Source organism: Aulonocara stuartgranti (genome assembly GCF_965226115.1).
Source record: "Aulonocara stuartgranti genome assembly, chromosome: 7".
NCBI classification, from domain to species: Eukaryota; Metazoa; Chordata; class Actinopteri; order Cichliformes; family Cichlidae; genus Aulonocara; species Aulonocara stuartgranti.
In genome coordinates, this window is record NC_138945.1 from 54,386,043 (window position 1) to 54,404,722 (window position 18,680).

The 18,680-nt window shown below is 39.9% G+C and overlaps 2 protein-coding genes across 3 annotated transcripts; one reads left to right on the plus strand and one right to left on the minus strand.

The window, feature by feature from the left end:
• Positions 1-219: 219 nt before the first annotated feature.
• scamp5a (secretory carrier membrane protein 5a) lies at positions 220-12,660 on the minus strand. Of its 2 annotated transcripts, none has more exons than XM_082538418.1 (7): positions 12,494-12,660; positions 8,559-8,637; positions 8,337-8,456; positions 7,080-7,236; positions 6,894-6,995; positions 5,687-5,804; positions 220-3,719 (listed from the first exon to the last, which is right to left on the minus strand). In XM_082538418.1, the coding sequence occupies exons 2-7, from the start codon at positions 8,563-8,565 to the stop codon at positions 3,531-3,533; spliced, it is 693 nt and encodes a 230-aa protein (XP_082394544.1). In that variant the 5' UTR covers positions 8,566-8,637; positions 12,494-12,660; the 3' UTR covers positions 220-3,530. The 2 variants fall into 2 exon arrangements, with proteins under 2 accessions (XP_082394544.1, XP_082394543.1); XM_082538417.1 differs by lacking the exon at positions 12,494-12,660 and adding an exon at positions 9,483-9,729.
• On the plus strand, positions 12,027-17,864 carry parp16 (poly (ADP-ribose) polymerase family, member 16). Its single transcript, XM_082538416.1, has 7 exons — positions 12,027-12,219; positions 12,684-12,871; positions 13,600-13,737; positions 13,821-14,027; positions 14,166-14,337; positions 16,173-16,317; positions 17,150-17,864. The coding sequence occupies exons 1-7, from the start codon at positions 12,162-12,164 to the stop codon at positions 17,283-17,285; spliced, it is 1,044 nt and encodes a 347-aa protein (XP_082394542.1). The 5' UTR covers positions 12,027-12,161; the 3' UTR covers positions 17,286-17,864.
• The last annotated feature ends 816 nt before the right edge of the window (positions 17,865-18,680 follow it).

Genomic DNA, 18,680 nt, shown 5'->3' on the forward strand with positions numbered 1-18,680 from the left:
TAGCGAGTTTTAACCTAGAAAAGAATCAAAATTCAATTATGTCGGAGGTGAGATGAATATTAGAATATTTAAGGTTTGTATTTGGACAGAAGAAATTGAAGGTCAGCTACTCGACACAGCTATTTACACCTAAAAGTCAATAGTTCATTTAAAAAAAAGTTACATTTTCCATATCTACAACTGTATAGTACCCGTATGCAAACTGATCACATAACAAAACAGGATGCAACAAGAACTATTTAATATCTATTAGGGTAAGACCAAATAATACAAAAGTAATACACAAAATGTTTTCCTCGTTCACTCGTGGAGACGCAGCCCCCTCAAATGACTTATTCGACTATTTAGGGCCTACTCAATTTGTTTGATCCATGGCAAATATTTACTGCACCTCAAGTAATTATATATTCATATATACTTATGATATAGTACATGTTAATACATTTTACACAACATACAGTACATGTGGGAATAAGATGGAAAATGGCTTTCAGAAGCTTTGATACAGTGGCATTAAGTGTATAAGCGGCTCCTGCTACACAATAACTACACAGCTGCAATTTCCATAAACACATGAATTGTGCCGTATGTACATATGGCGGAAAGTTTGGACTGATCCAAAGTTCACCAACTTACTACATACACAGGGAAAGTAGCTTATTTGTTCAACTTTGTGCAAAAAAATTCACATTTACGTTATAGAAATGGCCAGCTGTGCATTTACTAACAGATGAGCGGATGTATGGTACTTTTTACAGGGTTACACCTCCTTACTTCTGTGTGTGCATGTGCTGGTGAAAATGCTATGAAACTGTAAAATCATACAAGTGGTGTCCAACTCAAAAACAGGCTAGCTATTCATTTTATGACACTTTAGGTTGGGGTTGGTAACATTTTTCTTCCTGTATTTAAAGGCTGCACAACAGGACCCCAGCTGATTGTAATAACTCTACTGTTAGTATTGCTCCACTCTGAATGAAGTTTGCACCGATGCCAAGAGGAAAACCAGCGCAAATATTACTTACTTTTTTTTCCAAAAACAAAAAGTATAGTAAAAAAACAAAAAACAGAAAGACACAACAAATCATGTGCTTCACAAGCATCCACACGTCATTCAAATACACAGGAAAAAAGAGAGATAAACAAAACAACTAAAAGGTAGCACAACAAACAGCCTACTGGAAACCACGTCATCACAATCAGACAAGACGACTCACAGATTTTAAAGTAACGAGGATTCAGATAACTTCACTGTTTTAAATCTAATAGTGTTCGACTGTACGAACCATCTACTGTATGCTGAAGCTTTCAAAGACTCGAAGAAACCAGAACGACACCGTCTCTGACTGAACACATCAGGCCTCACCGGGGCTACGCACGAATGTCTTTTTGTGATATTTTACTCCATAAAGAAATAGCTGGATTGAATTTAATATTCTTTTTTTTTCTTTTATGTAGATTTCTTATTACACCAACTCATGGAATAACACCAACATCCACGAAATAACACACTAAGGCCTGAAATCCCGAATTTCAGAAACAAGGAGTCACTGAAGCATTTACACGTAGGGGTAAGCGGGAGAGTTTGCCAAAGGGAGAGTAAACATCCATCACTCCATACAATGTTATGACCACCTTACAACAATTATTACTATTACTTACCATAACCTGCAAGTGTTTTGGTTTTCTTTCACTTTGACCTTTATACTAACATCGATTTGGAATGTCTGACCAATAAACTCCAATCTTTAAATACTGCGTGTGCTTCACTTTAACATGAAAAAAAAAATGAAATACTTGAACTAAACTCAGCCTGCTCAACATAAAACTAGTATGTAACGACAAAACCAAACATGGTCAATAGGGGCGATATAAGGAGACAAAAGCCCGACATGTTGAAGCTCTACAGGCTTTACAGGTAGAATTTAAAAACAGCTATTAGACTTTTCCTGAGAATGTAAATAAATCGACTTATACTGTCAAAAAGATCACCAAAACAAAAACTCCATATTTCTGTTTTTTAGAATATTCATTTTAGTCGGTTTAACTTTCTTTTTCAATCAAAAAAAAGGAAAGAAAAAAAGCAGAGAAAGATGATGAGTTTCTTTACTGGTATTTAAGCATAATTTTAAAAAAAAACAACAACTCAAAAGGTTACTTAAAATGTACCATAACCTTTAAGAAATAGGTAGTTTGATCCAATTAATTTCTTGCTGTAAGTTAAAAAGCAACCCCTGTCACATCTGTATGTAAATATGAAATAGCTTTGGTCGCTAACAGATTGCTGCGGTTGCTAGTAGTTTGCAAGGAAGATGCTAACTTGTCTACAAAAACTGTCTAACTGCTATCTGAGCTGTGGTGAAACGGAAAACGTTAGCCTTTAAAATAAAAGTTGTGCCTCAGCGGTGCAGCCAACATGTTTCAAAAGGCAGAACGTTCCTGGTTAAGTTGCACTTTTTCAAGTTTTACTGCTGCTAGGTCAATAGTTAGCGAGCATTTGCATACAAGTCAGCATCTTCAATGCAAACTAAATTTGACCTGCTAGCAACCAAAGCAACCACAAGGGAGGTTTTTGGTGTTGCACCCTTTTTTTTTTGAGTGATTTCACCTGGTGACTATTGGCAATATCCAGGAACCACTTGCTAGCCCGTTGGAGAGTACATATTTTCCCCTTGCGATCTGTGGATCTTTCACATCTGTGAGAAACAGCTTGCATGACTTTGTCAAAATGAAATAAAATCTGCCTCTAAGAGCTCTTAAGTGACATATAACGAGCTAGTCAGATTATTAGAGCTATACTGCTAGCTATAATTGCTAAGAAGATTTTAATATCCTTGGATAAAGCCAAACTATCTGTTTCAGCTTTAGTTTCTGGTCTTTTTGCTAATTCAAGCTAACTGGCTGCTAGCAAAGATTAATTTTATAATACCCTATATATAACCCTGAAGCAAGAGAGTGAATTAAGGTGTTTCCCAAGATGGTCAAACTATTCCTTTAATGGGAAATAAAAAATTCTTGACATTTGTATATAAGAATTTAGCCAAACAGCTAGTCCATTACATCAGCTGAGAAATAACTGTTTCAGCATTGGTGATCTTCAAGGCTAATAAAAGTAAAGACCCTTAACAATATAGCTGTTTCAGTCCCTTAAATATCACATTAAAGATCATTAGAAAATTTACAGAGTGACATTGGAGACCACCTACTCAAATAAACTGAAGATGCTCAGGGGACTGGGTCTACCTATTTTAGGCTATGTGTCTCTGTTGGAAAACAACACCGACCAGCTACAACTGAGCAGCATAAAACAACAGCAACATTTTTTGCTTTTTAAAATAACTGTTGATTTAAATGTGAACCGAGTAAAATAATGAAATCCCAGTACATTTGCACCAAAAACATGACTTTTACATTGTTCTGTTTGAGTTCAGCATTACAGTGTTATAATGACGGGCACCTAATTCTGAATTGTGTTCTTAATTGATCCCTTTTTAGTTCTCCCACTCAGCCGCCTGGCCTACTCCTCTGTCCTACATGGGTTCGTCGTAGTTGTAGGTGGGAGCTGCTGAGTACTGATTCTGCTGCATGGCACCTTGAGCAGCCCCCATGGCGGCCTGCTGGGCTGCCTGCTGGACATGGGGGTTCTTCCAGGCACCCGTAGCCCACTCCTCCTGGGCTTTACCCAGGCTGCCACCACTGCCGCGGTAGAAGTTATGCACCTAAAAAAAGACAGAAAGGAGAAATGGGATTCAACATGAATTTTACTCTCTATCAAGTATGACTTTTACTTTTTTAAATTTGTAAAATTGACCAAATTACCATAAAGAAAAGGTGAATTTTATTATTTGTCTGTAGTGGCACCTCATTTTTTTGTGTCATGACCACATTATTGGCAACATTTACTTTCCAAAGAGCTGTTCCTAAGCAATTCTAGACCGAAAAAGATATATTTGAGACTTACACTCCCAATGCTTGTCATGTTTAAATAATGTTATACCTGCTGTAACGCAAGAAATTCCCAGCTTATAATACTAAATGATATCATCCTATATCTTAATGACGTTCTTAATGAAGTTGACGCACCTTGTATGTGACAATTCTGCAGTGGGATATTTATGATTATTTACTACTTTAATGTTGCATTTTAAATACACTAATATCTTGTTTTTGTTGAATTTATACCAATATGAAAAAACAATAATGAAGTGGATGAAAAATCATCACTATGCTGCGGCCCACTTAAAAACCAGAAAATCCCATGAAGCCCACCCGATCTTAGATCTTCTGATCGAAACACAAGGCAAACTGATGTATTTCTCTGAAAAATGTATTAAAAACATAAACACAGGCTGTTGGCTATTCATTGCTAATCCTACCCAGTCTTAAGCAAAGTGTTAAGGCCAATCTGTGACCCGCCTGCCTGGGACACAAACTTTAATACAGGAGCGGTAAATTCAGGTCAGAGTAATGAGCACTATCACAACATAACCAACTGTTATTACCGTTTTTACTTCACTTTTTATATGAATAATAAATTTATATAAATATGTAATGGTACATACTTGCAAGTAATTTCAAACTGAATTTCTGTCGTTCCTGAGGCCCCTCTTGTAATATCTTTGCTTTGCTGTGCTTTACTAAAATCAAAAAGATAGTTTTCACAATCATCTAGTTTTTTGTCACAGTTTATTGGACAAAAGAGCTGAGTGCAGATCCAGAGCTGTGTGTTTATGCCACCTAGTCATGACTACCGATTGATTTATGTAATGTCCATGTGGGCAGGCACAGCCAAAGGGGCATCGGACCCTCAATGACAATAAGTGACATCAAGACAAAATAACTCCTGGTGTTGCTATTTTGGGACCCGTTAACTTGGGATCCACAAAGTGAAGCAACTACCAATGAGAGCAAAGAATACCGCTGATTGATATATGAGGGTGTGGTGATAGATGGACAGCATTCCCATGGTAAGAAATTGCCACAATGACTTAGCAGGTATAGTTAAAACACTAGAATAATAGCCTTAAAGAAACAACAGATTCTAAAAGGTGGATGCTTCACACACATCTTTAATCCTGCAGCACAAAACAGTCACACCTTGACCAAAGCTTTAACGTTAGAACTCGGGATTAGCATCATCAACTTAGATGCCACCAATCATGAAATATGGTCACAATCCCCTCTTCTTTTCAAGAGTTGTGGCTTCAAATGTTTTTGCAGAACACTCTGATGTCATAGTGAAGTCAACCTTCGACATTTTGTATAGAAAACGTCATAATGTTATCCTATTAAACCTTACTGTAATATGTTGTCAAATACAGAGTTATAGAAACCCCCCCCCCAAACAAAACAAACAAAACAAAAACAAAAAAAACAGCCACAATAACCTCTGATCACCAAGTTCTAATAAGTACTTGGGCCCCTCATGGATTCCTTGCATTCACCAAAAAGGGATTTAAAAACAGCCTGAAATAAATAAATATCACCTCCAAAAATTTCTGTTGCTAGTGCAAATGGATCAAATGTCATGTTATCACTGCTTCCCTTTAAGTGGGAAACGGCGCTGGCATTATAATACAAGCTAATTATTCAATGCTACTTGGACTGGATTGCTATCTTTCACTTGATAATACCAGCACTGATTGATCTAATAATTTCTGTGACCAGGTAGAAATCTGTCACTCACCTTTGAGAGGGCGATGAAGGATAAAACAGCCACTGCAGTGAACATGATGGTGGGAATCAGCATGACCACAGCTGAGCCAATGTTGGTGCTGAAGAAGGTGATGGTGGCCAGCCAACCGCTGAAGAAGAAGCACAGAAGAATCATCATATGCTCACAATACGCCATATTTAAATAGTACATTAAGCTTGATAATTCTAGATAATTCTGATATTGGATTTTTAAGATTGATACCAAAATATTTAGAGACTATTGTTAGAAGCTGTGAATTACTAATCTATGCTGTGCCTAAAGCCTGATGTAGACTTCTGCAGAAAATCTACATCCTAACTTTACAACCAGAAACCCCTCTTAACCCTACATCGCAACCCTCCATGCCATTGAGCCAGCATATAGATACATTTCTTAAAAGCTGAATGTCAGGTTACAGTGTAGAGTTAAAAAGAGTTTTCAGTTACAACGAAAGCTACAGCATAGATTTCCTGCCGAAGAATAATTCAGGCATGATTCTGTTCGGATCAGCTGGTTGTTGTGTTTGTGGAGTTCAAAACAGCCTGATCAAAATGGAAGTTGTAGAGAGCCTTGTGCTGGACAAACTCTGTGTTTTCCTAAAGGGTGTCTCCTGGGGTTGCTGTAGCTCAGGAGGTATAGCAGGCCGTCTGCTAATGGTGGTTCGAACAAAAAGGATTTACAAGGGGTAAAAAACTGCTTGTATACCTGCTTTTTAATATTTCCCATTTCTCTTCAGTACATTAACGTTAAAGAGAGGTTGAGTATATTACAGTATACTTATGTGGTGGTGGAAAACCCAAACACTAACTCTAAACCTAGGTGATGGGAATATAGTTATTTCATTTATTAAATTATTTTCCCAGATCTTGGCAATCAGGGAACAAAGAAAACAACCATGCATCAAAGTTAATCATATTTTATCACCAAAAAAATGATTTAAGAATTAGGAGTTAAAGTTTGATGGCTTAGACCTCAGAAGGATAATGAACCTCTTTAAAGCCTCATTGGTTTAGAAAAAAATTATTTTTTGAATGAAAGTGTATGCTTTAGATTAGATTACAAAGTATACCCCTTGATTCAGGTGCTTCTAGAATCATCTTTAACAACAATATAAGACAAGAAATAAACTCTATACATGCCAGTTAATTTCCATTTCATCTGTACACATTACTTTTAATAAACCAGTACAAACTCTTACCACACTCCCCAGCCTGGAATGCCAACAGTCTGGATAATACTGATCACCACCTGGGCCATGAAGACGAAGAAGAAAGCCATGAAGTTGAATGAGCTGTCTGTCCTGCGTGGAGAGACTAATCGTCAGAAACGATCTGATTCAGCGGAACAGCAGGAAGAAGTGTAACTCAGAGGGAAACACGCTTACTTCAAGGCCTTGTAGATGGGCCTGAACCAGCACACGTAGGAACAAGGGGTGAAGAGGATGAGCCACAGGATAGCCATGCCAAAGTTGGTAGCTCCACCGCCTCCACACATCCATGCCAGGCAACCAATCAGATTAACAGCTAGCGTGGCACTATGCACTATCAGCGTCACAGAGAGGAAGAATGACAAAAACATAAAAGAGTGAGGAAACAAACAAACAAACAAAAAAAAAACGCTACAGCAAACACCCCGCAGGCTCCATCATTACTCATAACTCAGCAGGATTTAATCACTATGAAGACCAACAACTACACACTGCCATATTTCCAGTTCTACATTCAAGACTTAAACTACAATAATAAAATATGATATAGAGGTGCATTTTATTCAGCACACCATTTCCACCCAACATAACATATACTCTAAACTCTTTTCACCAGACTTACATTTTTGCTTTAAATAGCAGCACCTATGTGATAATGAAAAACATACCATAATACTCATGTGACTGTAATTATGTACAAATTATGTTCTTCATTAATGAGTTAAGAGTTAGTGGATCTCAGATAATAGTGGGGAATAAACAAAGAGCATAAATGTTTTTGGAAATTATTCCTATCGTTCACTATAAAACTGTACAATAACTCCTCTTTCTGTGACAGGTGACACCTGTCAAGCCTAAGATTGCACACACATACTTCTGTATTATATTCTAAGAGTTATAGCATACATTAGAGGTGAATGGAACAATCCAAGTATCAATACTATCAAATATTGGTATTGGATTGTAACTTTGTTTCACGATGTACCATTTTTCATTTTGTACCCCACTGATTTGTGTAAATAAATTATTTTCTTGGGAAATTAAAAAAATATAGCTGAAGTCCTCATTTTCTGCCCGGGGGACCTCAATTGGGCTTCAGATTTGTAAACAGTTTGTCAGTCAAATCACAAACCACAAAGTAAATCTGTGAGCTAAATCATTTTCGAACTTTACCCCTCAAAATAAAAACCACGGTAAAATGAAAACGGTGGTTATCTGGCTCTGTGACATAATGTGAGACCGGCCAATCTAGTTTCCCAGCTGCACGGAGTGTTTGCACTCTTTAGTTCTCATAATATTTTGGGTAAAACAAAGCAGCCCGGCATGAGGAGGAAGAGAAGTAGACAGGTTAACGGGTTACAGCTAGATGCATGCAAATACCGACTGCTTCCAAATGCAAAGAAAATAAAAAGCATTTCCTGCAGGTACACTCACAGATCCAGAGGTAGTAGAGCCTCTTGCACATAGTGCGGTGTTGGTCTGGGATCTCGTTGAAGTCTTGGTAAAAACATGGCTTAAGGGGGATGAAGCGAGGAAGGGGAGGGAAGTTGTTTTCTAGGACACAGAGACATGATTCAGTGCTTCACATCAAGAAGAAATCAAGTCAAGAGAGGTGCATGAGCTTTTATTCAACCTTTATAAAAGGGGGAAGCTCACCTGCCATGATTCACTGCTTTCCGCCACTTGTAAACCAGGCACACAGAGTTCTTCAATCTCAGCTCCCTTGAAAAGCAAACTGCAGAAAAGGAGAGAAGTGCATGATTAAGTGCAACATCACTTACTATCCCGGCCCTGCTTGTAAGCAACAGGCCACAATCACTGCAATAGGAGTCTTTGACATCCTGACACGATTTGGAGAGAGGAGGTACCCATGGTGGTACCCAGCCTCCAGAGGAGCATCAGATAGACTGAGATGAACCAGTTTTCTTGGTCACATATTTTAGCGGTGTAATGCGCGCTCCAGGACACAGTGTGGCCTTGTCGTGATCTCGAATGCATATCCTTTGGGATTCAAAATAGGCGTTTGAAAGGCCTATTGAGCTTAAAGGCTGGATTATATAGACGTTACTCTCTGTTTATCGCGTTCTCCTTGCTAAGCAGGCCATAATCAACTACCTTCCATATTTAACTGTGTTAGAAAATCATATTTGTAGCGCACGTCATGGTGGACGCATGGTGTATTGAAGGGCATCTTTCTGGCACAGATAAACCAATCTATGCCACGAAAATGCTGTCTGGCTGAAGTTGCTTTTATTCATTGTGAATCGCCGGCTGTCTTAGACGTGTATTTCGTTCGGCTGGCGGCAGTGATGCTGCAGTGGGGTAGTGCATTGAGATTACAGGCGATGGAGAAGCGTCCTTCAGCCTGCGCGACAGGCTGCTGCATCGGGGCTCTTGTTCATCATCCGGACGTCGAGCAAGTCGAGCACAAACTCCTCGCAGTAAACAGCCCGGCCTACAAATTTCGAGGTTTTACCGAAGCTAGAATCCGCTAAAATAAAATAAAATAAAATAAAAAAAATCCAATATTTTCCCTCCCTCTCTAGCTGGAGACCAATGAATGAAAATGCGATGTCCTACCTCCGGTTCAGTCCGTGAATGTCGCTAGAATACCTCCGTCCGTTTAAATTGCATCCTACGATTTCATCTGTATTAAAATACAGTGGCCGAAACAGCTAGATCTGGCGCTAATCACACGAAAATGTCGCGTATTTCCTTAAATGATGGGGTTGGGAGTAAGAGGCGGGCACGTGACGTATGGTCTTTTCATTACGTACATACCTGCCCCCTCCTCGGCGCTGGGTTGTGCCCGGCCGGGTAGGACCAGGGCCCTGGAAAAACAATGGATTTGTTGCTGACCTGACCTGACCAATCACAAAGGAGAAATATTTTAGCTCTTAACCAATAGGTTGACAGTGTTAAAAATCAGAGGAGGCATTACACAACCTGACCTGATTGGCTGCCTGTTATCAGCTACTTCCATAATAAAGATACCGCTTTACTAGTAGTATAAATACATTTCAATGTACAACTCTTTTCCCAGTAGTGGTAGTAGTAGTAGTAGTAGTAGTTTTTAATATATATACAAGTGCAATAAAATAAAACAAAATAAAACAAAACAAAATAAATAAAAACACACTTGATAAGTAGAATTACTTTTTTTGTAATTTTGCATCTGTACACCAAGATAATGGATTTCAATTCAATTGATTCAGGAACTTTTTATATGTACCCCCTATTTTCAGAGGGTCGAAACATGTACAATTATACAACAAGTTATTTGATGATTAGATGAGGTCTGTTCCCTCGTTATTCCGTGCATTTAGTAGCAGTGCACTGACATGCTCAATACGAAGTCTAAAAAGATGTCGCTGCAAGCAAAGGAGACACTCATTAAACAGCTGGCAAATCCTCTCAAGGGAGGAAGTGCAGCATTTGGTTATAAATTCTAGACTTCGGGCACCAGCTGCAAAATATTTTCATCCAAAAACAATAGTATTATAGTACCTTTACCTGAGGTACAACAAGTTAATATGGACTGGATCAATTCTCTTGTGCTTTTCTCCTATGCTTGACTACAAATTTGCTTCACAGTAAGTTAAGTTTATTCCAAAGAAACCACATAATCAGCATGGCTGAAATTGCTGTGTGCAATTAAAATACTTATCAAGCTGAAAAGATACTAAGGAGTAGTAAATTATTTATAAATGACTTATTGATCACTTTTATACCAGGCTGCGAAACAATTCCCTCATGTGACTTGATTAGTATTATTAGAAACTGGGAAACCATAAGCAACCAAGGGATTTCTTTTATTCAAAGTAAATATTCTGCTAACTTGAACAGGGGTTTCAAACTTAAATGCGCTGTGGGCCACTGCTGGCACTGTCATCTCATGTGAGGACCATTTTAGTGTTCAAGTAGTACAAAAAACAAACAAACAAGAAAACACCCACAAATATTTCTGAGTTTAGTGTTTGTTGTATAAAAATCTACGGAAAGACCAAAAGACAGTAGTCTATTCCACAGGAAATGTTTGGTTTTCTTGAAGGAATTGGTCTGGTAGATTATTTAATTCTATTTAAGAGTAATTGATGGATATAACATGTCTTTGAAAACAGATTTGAAGGAAGGGAAACAGAAAGAAAAGGCTGAGGTATGCCCAACTACACAAGAACTGGACTGTAGAACAGTGGCAACAGGTCAGGAGAGAGAGGTATAGCAGACAGCCACCTGGAAAACACAGTGGTGTTTGGGATCTTCGCAAATTGATGGAATAATGAACACAAAAAATACCATCAGATTTTGATCCACCACATATTACCATCTGGAAAACATGTGATTCAAATCAAACAGTGGATCACTATTAGTCATAGACTGGCCTTCCCAGCGCCTGGACCTCATCATTACTGAAGCAGTGTGGGAAGATCTTGAGAAAGAGTGGAACAAAAGGCAGCGAACATTCAAAAAAGACCTCTGAATGCCCTTCAAGAAACCTGGAGAACTATTTCTGAAGTCTGCTTAAAGAAATGATAAGAAAGCTTATCAAAGAGCGTTCAGGGTGTGGTGAAAAACTGATATGTTTATATCAAATATTGACTTTCAAACGTATTAGAATGGTCCAAAATCTTTTTTTTTCTGTACTTCAATGTACTGTATGTTTGCATATATCTCACTAAATCGGTGTGCCTAATAAAATACAAAGATATGAATGGCCTAAGACTGTCTATCGTGCCACCCCAGCAGCTGAAGCACTGTTTAGTTGCTACTGTCAAACATTAGATGGCTCTCTGAAACATCGGTACAGTTGGTCTCATGAATCCTGCCTTCGCGTGCCCTGTGCAATGTTAGACTCCAGGTAGAATAAACGTTTTAAAACAGCAGACCGAATACACATTGGCGTCTATGCGGAAATTAATTTTGTGCTCCGTCTTTGTCTCAGACTGCCTCGATAGCACGGCTCACACGCTTTCTCAGCTGCACATCTGTCTGATGTGTTTCGTATACGGTTTCCAAAAGGCAGAACTGTGCTTGAACGCAGCAGTGCCTGAAGCTAACGCTAGCTTTCCCTTCAGTGCTATGAGTTAAGCAAGACTGAAGGTAAGGGCAAAAATTATATTTCTAAACAAGGTCTGTCAAATTTAACTCATACGAGTGCCACAGTGATGTATTCCCAATACATACGGGGACCTGCAGTAGTCCGACAAGGCTTTATTTAGTGAAGAGCGGCAGTTATGCTCTCTTGTAGTGGCTCAGCTAATGTTAGCTACTCAGACGTCGCTTTCTTTGCATAATATTAGTAACCAAATACAGAAAGGTAAGACTAACATTACAAATCAGCATTAGTAACTATAATTGAACTGTCATTTTTGTCCTAATATTGACTTTATAAAGATTGTATTAAACCAAAACAATCTAACTTAGCAAAAGCTAAAGTATGTAATTGTTCCAGTAGATGAGCTGAATTTAGCTAGTGTCCTAGTTTAGCAAACCAAGGGTGAGGTGTAATGTCAGCGTTTGCATCCCAAGCAGAACATCTTTCAAAGTAAAAGAAAAAAGGCAGCGAGATGCCACACTGCCACAATACTCACCAAAAAGCTAAATGTTAAATTATAGCATCCTCTTTGATGTGAGGATTTGAGTGAAATAAACTACAAGAGCCTTGATAGTTGAAATATTTCAATGTGTGAGGATTAAAAACTTAGTCATTATTGACTGCAGACTTGCATAAAGCGGAAACCTAGACCTTGGCCGTGTGCTATCTTATCTCTTTGTACACAGTGCTGGGAATGCTGCCACCTGAAGCAGTCAGAGAGCTGGTGTGCTCTTGCCTGCAAAGAGACCCCGTAGCAGCAGACCTGCGATGCAGCCTCTTCGTTGCTGCCACTCAGAACTACAAGAGAGACTCTTTGCTTAGACCATTCCCTCCTCGTTACTTAAGTGGTGACAATAAGGAGTTTGAGGAGTTGGTGAGTGCTAAAGTGATTGTCAAAACCTCTTGAAGATCCTAGATTATAGTCACTGGTAGCCTATGCTTGCCTAAGTGCTCCTCAGTTTAATCATACAAGCTTTAACCAGCCTCAGGGGTAGGGTCAAGATCACCAAACCAACAGCAGCAGCGCCTCTGTAGTTCAGCCATATATTCATTCACTCAGGTGACTGATCAGAATGATCACCAAGCCTATGGACAGAGGTATCCTAGCACAAGGACACTCATTAACATGAAAAGTGATACAGAGCTTTACATGGCAACTAGAAAAAATAACATACATGCACACATCTACACAAAAGGGGAAGACAGAGGGATGGCAGACTCAACAGTAGAACATAAAATGTAGCTACTTCAGAAAAATTCCCAGCAAGTAATCGGTATCAACTCTCAAATCCACTACCACTCATATAGGCTGACCTATGATCCTGTGTTGAATGAGTGGGAAGAAACAAGAATTGTTTATTTTCAGTTGCGATATGGTCTGCTAAGATAATTGAGAGAACTGATCAAATGTAACATGATATATATCCACTCGGTGGCAGTGATGTGCTGTTAATGGTAGCTTCATGCCAATTATTACTCATAGATGAATTTGTGATCATTTCATGTCTTTGGTGTCTTCTCACTTTGAGAGACGTGTGTAAAAGAGACATTTGAATCTGTTTGTGGTAATATGATAAAAGAAAGGAGTTTTTCCTTCTCCAGCTGGCAGATGTGAACTCGTTGCCTGGTGTGAGAGAGCTGGTGAGACTACGACCTGGAGAAGCAGATCATCATTTGGCCCTCGCACACTGGATTCTGTCTTCAAAGAGCTTTGCTGTAAAGACACTACAGAAGGAAGAGGTATGTTACAGGCATAGAGAGATAAACCACAAACTTGCACAGCTTTCTTCTTTGCTCAAGCGTGTTTCTCCGATCTTCACTAGTACGCCAAACTCTGCAGCCTGACGGAAAATGAAGGGATGTCTGCACCCGTGCCAGACTTCCTCTTTGAGCTGGAGTACTCTGATCAGATGAACGCGAGGTTTGAGAGGACGAGGGAAGGACGAGATGTTTTCTATGCTTTCCACGGGAGCCGCTTGGAGAACTTTCATTCGATTATTCACAACGGCCTACACTGTCACCTCAACAAGGTCAGTGTACCGAAACCTTATTTAAAAAATTGTTTTTTTACAGATCATGAGGAGCAAGGCAAGTTTAAGAGGATGCTGAAGGGCTGGAGTGTAAATCAGAGTGATACATTGGGCTTACATGGACATTTTTCATTGCAGAACTCGGTGTTTGGAGAGGGGACCTACCTCACTAGTGACCTCAGTATGGCTGTCCTCTACAGTCCCCACAGCAGCGGCTGGAGAGAAAGCATTCTAGGTCCACTGCTGAGCTGTGTCGCCTTGTGTGAAGTCATTGATCATCCAGATGTTAAATGCCAGGTGAAGAAAAAAGGTATGTTTAACAGTCGGGTAAAAGCAGTATGTCTTCAACATGGATTCCAAAGCTATGAGGAGGCAACAAAAAAGTGACAGTTTATGAAAACACCTGAGCTGTCAACAATTAGCAATAAGACATATGGAGTAAAGAGGTCAAAAATGTGTGCATTTGTACATATATGACGGGTCACAGTTTTTAAATAAGAGTGAATCAGAGAGACTGGGAAGAGAAAAGGAACAGAGCAAATAATGGGAGACATAATTCGGTGGAGTGAGCAGAACCAGAGCAGAAATGGGCGAGGGACTTGATGGGTGAGTGATGTTAGATAGGGATAACTTCGAATGACACGTCATGTAACAAGGCTGTAACAGAATTAGTATTTGTTGTTTGATACTTGAGTCGTGATACTTCACATAGCAGATAATAATACCTAACGATCAGCCAGCATAAGATGGAGAAAGAGAAAGGTGATGGGGATCTGGGTGGTGCTGATGGGACCAAAACAGCTGTGGGTACCAAGCCTGCACTAATGATCATGTAGACGATGCACAGTGATGTTTTTAAGTCTCTTTGCTTGCATAAGATCCACCAAGGCTCCTGTGCTAACTTGGTTAAAACAAGGTACTTTTATTGCTTAAATACCTATATACACTTCCATCCATCCATCCATCCATCCATCCATTTTCTTCCGCTTATCTGGGGTCGGGTCGTGGAGGCGGCAGCCCAAGCAGAGAAGCCCAGACCTCCCTCTCCCCAGCCACCTCCTCCAGCTTGTCCAGAGGAACACCAAGGCGTTCCCAGGCCAGCCGAGGGATATAATCTCTCCAGTGTGTCCTGGGTCTGCCCTGGGGCCTCTTCCCAGTGGGACATGCCCAGGACACCTCACCCAGGAGGCGCCCAGGAGGCATCCTTGTCAGATGCCCGAACCACCTCAACTGGCTCCTTTCAATGTGGAGGAGCAGCGGCTCTACTCTAAGCCCCTCCCGAATGGCCGAACTTATCAACCTATGTCTAAGGGAGAGGCCAGCCACCCTTCAGAGGAAGCCCATATCCACCTCTTGTATTCGCGATCTCGTTCTTTCGGTCACTACCCACAGCTCGTGACCATAGGTGAGGGTAGGGACGTAGATCAACTGGTAAATTGAGAGCTTCGCTTTTACACTCAGCTCTCTCTTCACCACAACAGACCAGTACACTGCACCAATCCGTCTGTCGATCTACCGCTTCCTTCTCCCGTCACTCATGAACAAGACCAAACTCCTCCAACTTGGGGCAGGAACCTGTCCCTGACCCGGAGTACACTTTTTCCATTTACTCTAACTTAGCCCTCAAAACACTTACAAGTCACTTTCATTCATTCACACACACATTAATGCACTGCTTTATTCTCTTGTCTTTTAAGCACTTTTTACCTCTTACAAACACTCACGTGGATGCACTTTGTCCAGTATCTTGGACAGGGACACTTGGACCAGCCCACTGGAGTATGCATGCAATCTGCTCTCCTGATTCACAGCTGACCTCCACTTATCAGGAAGAGTGAGGACTTAATGTCCAGACAGGCTAGAGTTAGGGAAACAGAAAAATTCACTGTTGCCAAAAAATACCAATTCAGGGAGTCACAAAGTACTGCAGAGAGTACTCGTGGCAGCGATAATGCTCTTATATGATGTAATATGACACGTTGTGGGTAAAAAAAAAGTGGCCTACACTTTGTCTTGAATTTATTTCGGACCTTTATGCCTCTCAAAACACTCAGTAACTGCATAAATCTTTCCAGGAATGTTCTACCTGCTTATTGCTCTTTAAATCAGAACCTATTAAAGCCTTCCGCTCATTTTTCATTTCAGATTCTGAAGTTGTAGACCGCCAGCGCTCGAGGGCAAAGAACAGTGAAGGAGGGGATGTACCACATAAATACTTTGTAGTCACCAATAATCAGCTTTTACGAGTCAAGTACCTGCTTGTTTACTCTCAGCAGAGGCACCTGTCCAGGTAAGACTTTTCTGGGACAAATGATGCAGTTTGCTTTTGTGTACTGGTGAATAGGCAACATTAGACCTAAAAATGCTTTCATACAGAACAGGATTGGCTGACAAATCAGAAATTCAATGTGAAAGTTGTGGAAAGGTCACATTTATTTGAATGTCCTCCAGCACGCAGTCTCAGTAATCTGATTACAGCCCACTAAGAGCAAAGAAGAGAAGCAGAATACAATTTTTTAAACTTGTTTTTATCTATTTTACTCATTCATTTACTAATTCAGATTAAATAAAAGAGAGTATAGTGTTGAGTAGAGACAACTTTCCTTTGAAGAGTATCTGGGCTTGGCCTTAGAGTGAACTTCAGTGTAGAGCTGCTACTCCTCCAGTTGATGTGGTGGATGCTTCCTGGGTGCCTCCTATGTGAGGTGTTTCAGGCATGTCTACCCAGGAGGCGATCCCAGGATGGACCCAGGACATTCTGGCAGTATTTTTTCTATTGGCTGTCTTGGGAATGCCACAGAGCTAGAGGAGGTGGCTGGACCAGGAGTGGTGTAGGCATCTCTTCTTAAACCCAGAGCTGGATGGACGCGAGTAGCCACTTGAAATAAAATAAAATAAAATAAAACAGGGTCCAGATCCAAGGTGTACTTTACCTCTTGCCCAATGTCAGATTGGCTCCAGCTCCGCTGTGACCCTCATTTAATGAGTGGTTAAGAGAACTGACAGATAAATAATCAATAGCATGAAAGAAAATGAAAATGTTTACTTGTTTTCATCCCGAGGTTTGATAGCTCGCTCTTCTGTGCTGATGGTCACCGTGCTTTTCTGTTTTTCTTCCTCAGACATTCCCGCAGCCGCTCGTGGCTCCTCAGACACCATTTTGCCATCATGATGAGTCTCTACCTTCTGCTGCTTGTATTCATCGGTGCCTTAAACTCCAACACCTTTGTATCCTTTTGGAACAGACTATTCAGGTGAAACGACAACAGGACACATGGCATGGATGTTTCTAATCCACAGTGCCTTCCTGCCAAGATGTTGGCTGAAGGCATGAGAAGAAGAGTTTTATGCACCTTTCTACTGTTTTCTCTTATAGTTCTTTGCTTTGTTTGCAATATGTAATGTAATATAGTCATCATTACTGTAAGTGCAAGATAACATATCGTTTCAGATGGGAATCTTGTTATATATTGATTTTAATGAAATCTGTATGAAGATCTTTGTTGATTTTAAGACAATTGCAGTGTTGCTCCTTGAGTTTGAATGATTCAGTAAATAATCAGTTTTATAGTTAATCTCTGTTACTGTGTTGTTTCAGTCCTCCGAGGACACAACGATGGAGATCATCCTGTTTAAATAATCAGTGTGTTTTGATTTTCTCTCTCTGGTTTGATGTGCAGCGAACTCCTCGTTAACTGAGCCATTATTATCACTAATCAGTTTTTCTGGCCTTAATGATAAACTGAAATTCCACTTTTAAATTCTTAAGATTGTCATTGTCTGTATTTTGGAAATTAATAAATTGGGATGTTTTTAAATCTTTTGTTTTTAAGTGTAGATCAAATATAGTGGTTTTTATTTTAATGTATACATTCGGTTTTGGGGACTGCGGCGTTGTAGTATGGATCAGTAGATATTCAGGGTTGTCATCTAAAACCACTGATCTCTGAATCATCAAAACATTAAAAAAAAGGTACCTAACTCGTGGAATGACAGTTTCATGTCTACAGTAGCTAAAAACTTGGAATCTTTCGATATATGTTCTTAAAAATTTGAGGAAACTGGAGATGTGGATGACAAAAGAAGAAGTGGCAGACCTAAAAAACAAACAAACAAACCCTCTAATGCAGATGAACAGTATCTGAGAGTCATGTCCTTAAGAAATATGAAACAATTCCAGCAAAGACCAGACACAGGATCTGAGAGATGCAACTGGCCCTTCAGCTGATCCATCTACTGTTCATTGAAGCCTGATCAGAAATACTCTCAGTGGAAGGTTGGCTGTCATGAGGCCATTCTGAAGGAAGGAAAACGGGGACGTTAAATTACACAAGAGGTGGACTGAAAATCAGCGGCTTGGTTCAAATCATTGTCAGTATGTATGGAGGTCAGTAGAAAGGTACAACCGTGAGTTTCAGCTATCTGTAAGACACGGCAGCGGCTCTGTCACGGCTGCATTTCAGCCAGTGTTGTTGGAGGTCTTGTTAAAATTTCTAAATTGAAACCAGATTTGATCCACCATCTGGAGTGTGTCTCATTTCTTCAGCATGACATCGATCACAAACGCAGTGCCACTGCAGTAACAGCGCACCTGGATAGAAAAACGTACAATAAAGCACTATCAGTCATGGACTGAGCTAACTATAAAGGTGG

Coding starts and splice junctions, on each gene's coding strand:
- parp16 (XM_082538416.1), top strand. CDS start 12,162: ATGTTAGCTACTCAGACGTCGCTTTCTTTGCATAATATTAGTAACCAA. Junction 12,220..12,683: donor TAGTAACCAAATACAGAAAG/GTAAGACTAACA, acceptor CTTTGTACACAG/TGCTGGGAATGCTGCCACCT. Junction 12,872..13,599: donor ATAAGGAGTTTGAGGAGTTG/GTGAGTGCTAAA, acceptor TTCCTTCTCCAG/CTGGCAGATGTGAACTCGTT.
- scamp5a (XM_082538418.1), bottom strand. Junction 6,996..7,079: donor CCCATCTACAAGGCCTTGAA/GTAAGCGTGTTT, acceptor CTCTCCACGCAG/GACAGACAGCTCATTCAACT. Junction 3,720..5,686: donor CCTTCATCGCCCTCTCAAAG/GTGAGTGACAGA, acceptor GTCTTTTTTTAG/GTGCATAACTTCTACCGCGG.